Below are 9,665 nucleotides of genomic sequence, written 5' to 3'. Positions count from 1 at the left end.
GGGGTTAGGATTGACTGACACAAAGCCTAGTCACAAGTGTTGGAAGTAACTAAAGGTATTTCTACTTTGTTAGCAATGGATTAATGTGAGTGGTGTAAATGTATGTGTAATGAAACATCAGACACAGTACAAGCTGTGTTCTTGTAACATGATTTAGAATGTGTTATAATGCCATGCCATGCAATAATATACATTATAATAAAATAGGGGTGTAAGTATATCGGCAACAGTATTATGGGCCTTAAAATGACCTAGCGGTATGTTTACTAAGACTGGAGATAAATACTAGCGACGATGTTGCCCATAGCAACCAATCAGATCTTTGCATTTGATTTCTAACTTGTAGTTCAAATCTAATTGCTGATTGGTTGCTATTGGCAGCATCACCAGTGATATTTATCTCCAATCTTGGTAAATTTGCTGTAATTATAATGCTGCTAAAACATGTAGCAAAGATGCAGCTCCTACAGTGAGAGTCTGCTGTACTTGCTGTGCGCTGCGAGTGCATAAAAACACTAGTGAGACCGACACTGAAAAAAATGAGATCAGTTAATGTATTTGCTGTACAGAATGACACCACTACTGCTGCCGGTGCTGCCCAGACCCTGAACCCAGCACACTGTACAGCCATTCAAGGGGTAGCAGGTAATGCTGACCTCTAGATGTTATTATGGTACAAAATCCTTTTACAGCTGGTCCTGAGCCTCTAGGCAGTAGAAGAGCAAGACAAAGTGTGGTCCATTGGTGGGGCCAAAGATAAGAGCAAAAAATGTAGTGACTACATTTCTGCTGTTGTTCTTGCATCCCTAGTATCACCTCCTGCCTTTTTCCCATTTGTTCTAAAGTGGTATTCAGCAGTCTTCTGTCTGCTTTGCACACAGGTCTAGAAATAGTTAAGTTACAGTTTGGGGCTTTTATGAGTTATGAAAACTCATAGGTACTATTCATATTTAGGAGTCTCTGCATTGCATTTGGCTTAGATAACTATATGTATATTGGGTATCAAACTATACACATGACCTTTATGTTTATTATGTAAATGGCAAGCAGTAAGAAATTGTAGTTGGCAAAATTGTTTAATTAACATCAATTAGGTAGTTTACATACTGCACTCGAAAAACAGACTGTGTTGTGTATCCAGGAGGGGCCAGCATGTAAATTTCTATTAGGCATACTGAATATTGATCTATTGAAATAATCCATGACAATAATTTTGGTTTTGTCACTGTACCCATGAACACGAAAGAGGATGTTGTAAAGAGCAGATTTTGGCATAAAAAAAAAAAAAAGAAAAATCTGTGCACATAAAGTTGGTGTGTTCAGTTACATGACTATAAGGCTTTGGATTTGGCAGGGTCCGATGAAAAACCAATGAATAATCTACCGCAAACAGATCCATCCTGGGGAACTCAAGGCACCCTGTGTGGCCCTGCCGTAACTGTTCATCTGAACAGAAAACAAAACAAGAGAGGCTTTAAAAAGAAACATTTATTTAGTGCATCAGTTATAGTGAATACAATGACCCACCTCTGATAAAACATTGAGTTAAGAAATGGTCATTGCAGGCAGTTCATTTACACAGCTACAAACAGTAGTTATATCAGGCATCTCATGGTATATTCCCATTTTACAGAAACTGTCAACATGTTGAAGTACAGAGGTCATATGTAGCATTTAATATATTAACTGAACATGAAACCAGATGCAGAATTACATTTTTTATTAAAGTAGGGCCAGGAATGCAGTCTGGGATTACATACATACAAGCTTTCATTGGGGCAGAAAGAATAAAATTGTCCGTTATGTAAGAAAGGATTGTACAGGGAACATTCACATCTTCCCAAGTAAATGAGTGCAGGTAAGAGCAGAATGTATTAGAGTGCTGTTCAATCCCAATGGAGATTTATTGCTTAATATGTACATATACATCAATATAAGGCTAATAGGTAAAAACAGTGGATCATAACTATCGACATATAGGTCAGCATTATAACCCCAAAAGTGAAAGAAAGGCAATTCTAGAAAGTTCTAACACACATTAATTGCCACATGTTAAGTTATTTCTAAATGTAATGGTTATGGAAAGCACTGCCACTTGCTATACTGCTGGTTCTGACTTTATGCACCATTTAATGAATGCGGCAGCAGCCAATTCCTGAATCACTGAAGTATGCAAGGCATTATGGGATACAGTCTTGGCTAAAGTAGAGCTACATTGTTACATTGTTTTGATTTAGACAGAATAGAGAATGACAAGACACTGTTTTTATTAGTTCATTTTCAATTACATTTTATTTCATTAGGTAATATGTTTCAGGTTTAAGGGATCAGAAACTTTAAAACTAGTAGTTCACACATTAGAAATTGTGAGCTGTCACATTCATATTGAAATATCAATATATAAAATATATATTTACTAAAAGCCTTTTGTTGCCAGCCATGTATTGCCAAGAAACACATAGGGCATATCAAAGTACAAGCATGAAACCATACAGCGTACATACAGCCTGGTCTGTGCCCCCCCCAACCCAAACTCCCTGGCTCCACTCCACTCACATTCCACCTCCTTCTGATGACACTGGCCCCCCCTGAGAATGAGGGTCCCTGCCACTGCTTTTTGGCATCAATTTAAAATTAAAAAAAAAAAAGGTTTTTCGCAACTTGAGTCAATTGTAATATTCATTATTTACAGTGTTCTCTGAACTCCAGGGAAAAGCAATATTGGGAGTATGAACTGCTACAAAACTACAACTAGCACACTGCCTCCCCGCTTGCTTAGCATGCAGATGCATCACTACAAAAGCTGGAGTGCATACAGTTGCCCATCCTTGGCTCTAGTGCCCCGAGTTAGTGCCTATAGAGCAAAACACATGCCAAACCCTACAGACCTACAATGACCTTTTTGCATTCATTCCCTGAATTCTGTCTCTATTTGCACAAAGAGCAATCTGACTGAAACAAGAAGTGCAGTCATGTCTCTATACTTACCTTTGAAGCCGTGAACTTCAGCCTGCACAGTCACATGCTGCAAGCATAATCATGTGACTGGGGCTTAAAGCCTCTCTTCTTTATAGGGAACATTTATCTACATTGTAAAATGTCAGTAAGCCCTTTATTTATTGCCTTCTTTGCAAAGCCAACTATGTCCTGAACAGGGCGGACCCTAAACAAATAAATCAAGCAGTCTACATACCTCACTATGCTAAATAAAACATACATGAGCAACAAACTCTCACACCCAGAGGGCACACAGGCCAGCAAATTTCTGTTGTAGTTAGCAGCCAACCTAAGCAGCCTTTATGTTCATTTTTGATTCATGTGATTTCAGCGACCTCTGCGAAATAACTGCAGCTTGTCCCTTTTATAGACCACTCAGGAACAGATATGTACATGGAAACAGGAATATTATGGCTTCATCTTGGAGAGCTGGGTTGGTATCTTGGCTGTATGGGGGAAAAGGGCTGTGCCACAGTTTGGTGTAACTCATCTGAAAGGTAAGGGAATGAGTGGCCAAACATTTTATATTCCATCTCTTATTCTGCTGCCTTAATGGTGCTTACATAAAACACTATCACAACTTGTAATTAAAAGACAATATCAAAGCCATATCATTTACTGCTTTGGTTGATTTCACTGTACTGGATTTTGAGGACACAAATGCAATGTGCTTGGTGTCTAATATGCAACAACATATTGGCTCTGGATGTCAATAGTGAGACCTACAAGCTCCCAGCTCAACCCTCTGAGTGAACATGTAAGTCCTAATCATGGTGACTTTGTGTTCGAGAGTGTCAAGAAATAAATATGTATTGCACAAGGCAGTGTGGGACTGAGCAGCACAGAAAAGCACTTCACCCAAGGGAGCTGAGGAGGGTATGGGCAAAATTTAATTGCAAGTCTTACCAGGAAATAGAAAAATCAGCAAATAGTTACATAGTTACATAGTTACATAGGGTTGAAAAAAGACCTGTGTCCATCAAGTTCAACCCATCCAAGTAAACCCAGCACACCTAACCCACACCTACCAATCTATACACTCACATACATAAACTATAAATACAACCACTAGTACTAACTGTAGATATTAGTATCACAATAGCCTTGGATATTCTGATTGATCAAGAACTCATCCAGGCCCCTCTTAAAGGCATTAACAGAATCTGCCATTACCACATCACTAGGAAGGGCATTCCATAACCTCACTGCCCTCACCGTGAAAAACCACCTACGCTGCTTCAAATGGAAGCTCCGTTCCTCTAATCTAAAGGGGTGACCTCTGGTGCGTTGATTGTTTTTATGGGAAAAAAGAACATCCCCCAACTGCCTATAATCCCCTCTAATGTACTTGTACAGAGTAATCATGTCCCCTCGCAAGCGCCTCTTTTCCAGAGAAAACAACCCCAACCTCGACAGTCTAACCTCATAGTTTAAATCTTCCATCCCCTTAACCAGTTTAGTTGCACGTCTCTGCACTCTCTCCAGCTCATTGATATCCTTCTTAAGGACAGGAGCCCAAAACTGCACTGCATACTCAAGGTGAGGCCTTACCAGGGACCTATAAAGGGGCAAAATTATGTTCTCATCCCTTGAGTCAATGCCCTTTTTTATACAAGACAGCACTTTATTTGCTTTAGTAGCCACAGAATGACACTGCCTGGAATTAGACAACTTGTTATCAACAAAAACCCCTAGATCCTTCTCCATTAAGGATACCCCCAACACACTACCATTCAGTAGATAGTTTGCGTTTATATTATTTCTACCAAAGTGCATAACTTTGCACTTATCAACATTGAACCTCATTTTCCAGTTTGCTGCCCAGTTATCTAATTTTGTCAAATCGCTCTGCAAAGCAGCAGCATCCTGCATGGAACTTATAGTTTTGCACAATTTAGTGTCATCAGCAAAAATAGAAACAATACTGTCTATGCCCACCTCCAGGTCATTAATAAACAAGTTAAACAGCAAAGGCCCAAGGACTGACCCCTGCGGTACTCCACTAACCACACTGGTCCAATTAGAAAATGTTCCATTTACAACCACTCTTTGTACTCTATCCTTCAGCCAGTTCTCTATCCAATTACAAATATTATGTTCTAGGCCAATATTCCTTAATTTGATCATTAACCTTCTGTGAGGTACTGTATCAAACGCTTTAGCAAAGTCCAAGTAGATGACATCAACTGCCATTCCAGCATCAAGGTTCCTACTCACCTCCTCATAAAAGGCAACTAAATTAGTCTGGCAAGATCTGTTACGCATAAAACCATGCTGGCACAAACTAATAGTATTGTGAACTGCAATGTATTCAAGTACCCTATCCCTTATTACCCCTTCCAAAAGTTTTCCTACTACTGATGTCAGACTAACAGGCCTATAGTTTTCAGGCTGAGAACGGGATCCCTTTTTAAATAACGGCACCACATTAGCAATCCGCCAGTCTCTTGGCACCATGCCAGACCTCAATGAATCCTGAAAAATTAAGTGAAGAGGTTTGGCAATCACAGCGCTCAGCTCATTTAATACCCTGGGATGAATCCCATCCGGCCCTGGACCTTTGTTTACCTTTACATGTTCAAGTCTCTTTTGAATTTCCTCCCGAGTGACCCATGCGTCAGTAGCTAAATTACTAGCACTGGGCATATTACAAGGGAAGCCTTCATTATCTGGCTCCTCAGATGTATAGACAGATGAAAAATAAGAGTTCAAAATTTCAGCTTTTTCCCCGTTTTCATCAACCAACGTACCCCCCCGTGATAATAAAGTTCCCACCCCTTCTTGCTTCATTTTTTTACTATTCACATAATTAAAAAATAATTTTGGATTCTTTTTACTCCTAGCAGCAATATCCCTTTCCATCTCTATTTTAGCTTGCCTGATAGTTTTTTTGCATGCTTTATTTGCTTCCTTGTACCTGATGAAAGTTTCTGCTGTCCCAGCTAACTTGAATGCCCTAAAAGCACGTTTTTTCTTACCAACCTCGACAATAACACTTTTATTCAGCCATAAAGGTTTTGCTTTGCGATGCCTCTCCTTGCTTACTAGGGGGATATACTGTTGCGTATACCTACAAAGCAATGTTTTAAAGATGTTCCATTTTCCTTCTGTGTCTAACCCCATGAAAAGCCTTTCCCAGTTGACACATTGCAGAGATGCCCTTATACTGGCAAAGTCTGCACGTCTAAAATTGAGTGTTTTAGTTACTCCCTTATAGTGCTGTCTCTGCAGCATTATCTCAAAGGAGACCATGTTGTGATCACTGTTCCCCAAATGCTCACCCACACAAATGTTAGAGATAAGTTCATTATTATTAGAAATCACCAGGTCCAAAATAGCGTCATTCCTAGTGGGTTCTTGAACTGCCTGAAATAAAAAGTTGTCATTTAGCATATTTACAAACCTACTAGCTTTTTCTGACTTAGCCACCCCATTACTCCAGTCAATGTCCGGATAATTAAAGTCCCCCATAACAACAACTTGACCCAGTTTTGAAGCCTCCTCCATTTGCAACAATAGCTGGGCCTCATCCCCCTCATCTATACGGGGTGGTTTATAACATACACCAATGATCATTTTCTTTGTGACCTTCAGCCCTACTGAAATTTCTACCCAAAGAGATTCGACGTTTTCATTGGTAATGTCTTTATTACATGGCTTTAAGTCTGACTTTACGTAAAGACAAACCCCTCCACCCTTTTTAATCTCTCTGTCCCTCCTAAAAAGTGTATACCCATTTAAATTCACAGCCCAGTCGCATTTATCATCCCACCAGGTCTCAGTGATACCTATTAAATCATAATTTTCAATACATGCAATAGCTTGCAGCTCCCCTAATTTACCCGACAAGCTACGCGCATTAGCCAGCATGCAGCGGAGATTATTACTTCTCCCTCTGATGTTTACATTAGCTAAGGGAGAATTAGAGCTAAGGCCACAAACATGAATTCTATTTACCTGTACACTGTTTGGCTTTACTTTAAGAAAAATAATATAGTTTTCTTTACACATAGTATTAATGGAATGCCCTTAGGGTTTTTTTTAATGAACATTTTAATCCTAGCAAAATTGTGCATACACCCATGCTAATGTGGCTTATCTAGAAAAGAATATATAAAAACCCAGGAAGTTGGACCTGGTATGAAGAATGCAATTTACTGCCCTTCTTGGCTAGCCACAGTTATGGCACACAACCTTGAAAACACAGCCACGGCCCAGGCTTACTGTAACAGGATTATTTATACAGTATGTGAAAGGTGCCTTGTGGAAGGTGAGAAGGAGTGTGTGGCCAGCCTGCAATGAGCCAAAAAGCTTCTTCCACCTTGAATTAGTAATACTGCATAAGTGGCAAACCCTGCAGGCATCAGTAACCAAAGTCCAAAAACATCCCATTGAACTTTAATATGATTTTAAAATGGCCTTTTTATTTCAATTTTTTTTTTTTATTTGATTTAATTTAATTCAGCCTGTCTCTCTCTACTGGCAACTCTACAGCTGAAACTTGCACTCAGTCCTATTATCTGTATCATCACCATCCCATTCCTACAACAAGACAATTAGTTGCCATGACTGTGTAAAAGTAATGTACAATTAATCACCCGTGTGTCTTATAATCTGATTAATTTGTAGTAACATATCTAGGGGAATGGAAAATGGCAACATATAAAGGAGCTTGTGCAATGCCAGCAACAGACTATGAACTGAATTAAAAAAAAAAACAGTGTATTTGGAAGAAAGAGATCACTGTTTGGGCGCAGAGAATGACTTATTAACTAGCAGCTGCAATTAGCAGGCAGGAATCACAAGCTATCATTCGATGAAGGCACAAAAGCGATTATCTGTAATAAAGCATTTTAATGCATGTTGATAAAACCTACTGAGAAAGAAGACAATAAATCTGGATGGTACCAATTACATTTATCAGTCCCCAGACCATTTACAGCAAACACAGTTAACATTTTCAACTGAAAGCTGAACTTTTTTTTCCACTTCAGAAAACAGGTTTTACGTTTGTAGTGTCTCACATAGCATTAGGTTCAAATAGAATTTAGAATGGATAAATTAGGCATAAAATAATCATAAATAAAAGCCGAGCAACCAAAATGATTAAAAATTACAAGTATTTCTGGCGTTGCTTCTCTCCCTAGAGCACCAATTGGCAGTTATTTTGGTTCACAAGCCCTTTTCACCTTTTCAGTAAGATATGTGCTTCATACAAAAGACGACTTGAAATGTTGCATAGTGAATAGCGTGTTTAACAAATTAAAAAAAAAAAAAAATTCTACACAAACAAAATCTTGTATGTCAGTGCATCTCAAAGCATAAGTGGAATATCTAAGCATTTGCCCAGTTCTACTAAAACCAGATATTGGTCTAAAAAAAACTTCTCTTCTCTGCAAGCAAAATATTTATTACATGCTAATAAAACAGTACGGTGAAATAGCAGGGAAAGCCCTAGCAGTTAGAAATAATTAGCGTTGCATAGTTAGCATCTCATGGAATCATTTGTTCTCCAAATGGAACAGAACAGCAAATAACAGATCTCTTATTAAGGCAAATGTACATTTTCTTTGGGTGAGTAAGTTTACTATATAGGCAGCAATTTTTAAAGTTCACTTGAAAAAAAACAAACAAAAAAAAAACAAAAACAAAAAAACAGTTTAATTGAAGTAGTGCCCTAAAGAAAAGGAAGATTTATTGCACATCTTGCAACTGCTAAAATATACAATGCACTTGATATGGTGCCCCAAAATCTTTGTTTATTTAGCATAAAGTCTACCATTTACTTATATATGGCCTTTTTTGGATAAAATAATTAACTGTATAAGGCTTTTCTTAAAATGTACATTCTTTTTCCGTTTAACACAGTTTGAAGGAGTTGAAATCTAGAACATCCTGTTATTCCTCCATATTTATAATAAACTGACAAAAATGGATAGCATAAATGGCTTTCTGTATTAGTGCAGAACAATCTTTTCCTTCGGTGCTCCTAAATCTTAATTTTAACTTTGCTGCAGGGCTCTGACAGCAAAATAGCTGTGGATTCAGAGTTTTCCATGCTACTTGACATAGTTGTGCAAGTGGCTGGAATTCTTCTTTGCTGGTTAACCGCATTACACCTTCAGCAAGAGAATGTGAAATGTCAGAAACAAGTCAACAGTAAGGAAGTCTGTGCAAAAGCAGGGCAGAATTAAAAAATAAAAAGTTTGATGTGACAAATATATATATATATTATATAAAATGATTTTGTCCTTAAAATGGCTTAAAGCAGCGCAGGTCTTTGGTAACTATAAAAATAAAAGCAGAGTCGGCATGTATTGCAATAAAGGAAGTACTGTCCAGCCAGTGAGAATTTGTATTCATGTTAAGCCATCTGATTGGCTGAGGACTGTATTCCTATTATGGTAACAGTTTTCATCATCGTGAATTGAGCCTTGGAGCAACCTAGAAGAGAAAAATGAACAATAGGAAGTATATTTAATTATTTGCCATTACATGTATTAAGCTGCCAGTATTGAATATTTCAGTCCTGGGGCAAACACAAGTTTCAACTGGAAGGAATTTATTTCTACAACCCTCAAGTTCAGTCTTACAAAAATTAAATTATACAATGCTGTTTTGCAAGAAAAAAAAATGTAAAGAGTCCTGGTAAAGGTGTTTGCTCATGT

General features: G+C 38.2%; 1 protein-coding gene and 1 long non-coding RNA gene across 3 annotated transcripts in view; one reads left to right on the top strand and one right to left on the bottom strand.

Moving 5' to 3' along the window:
* The first annotated feature begins 3,778 nt into the window (after nucleotides 1-3,778).
* Nucleotides 3,779-7,017, top strand: LOC108645762. Its single transcript, XR_001924012.2, has 3 exons — nucleotides 3,779-3,928; nucleotides 5,065-5,067; nucleotides 6,931-7,017. It is a non-coding gene; the product is annotated as an uncharacterized LOC108645762 (long non-coding RNA).
* An 817-nt stretch (nucleotides 7,018-7,834) lies between these two features.
* myo1c (myosin IC) overlaps nucleotides 7,835-9,665 on the bottom strand; it is a 93,619-nt gene continuing 91,788 nt past the window's right edge. For both annotated transcript variants that reach the window (XM_004911641.4, XM_002942143.5), the window contains exon 32: nucleotides 7,835-9,441. In XM_004911641.4, coding sequence (XP_004911698.1) covers nucleotides 9,415-9,441 — 27 coding nt within the window. In that variant the 3' untranslated portion in view covers nucleotides 7,835-9,414. The remainder of the gene's footprint in view (nucleotides 9,442-9,665) is intronic.

Source organism: Xenopus tropicalis, chromosome 2 (genome assembly GCF_000004195.4).
Source record: "Xenopus tropicalis strain Nigerian chromosome 2, UCB_Xtro_10.0, whole genome shotgun sequence".
Classification (NCBI taxonomy): domain Eukaryota; kingdom Metazoa; phylum Chordata; class Amphibia; order Anura; family Pipidae; genus Xenopus; species Xenopus tropicalis.
Note: the sequence above shows the minus strand (reverse complement) of the source record. Positions and strands in the feature narration are given on the sequence as shown.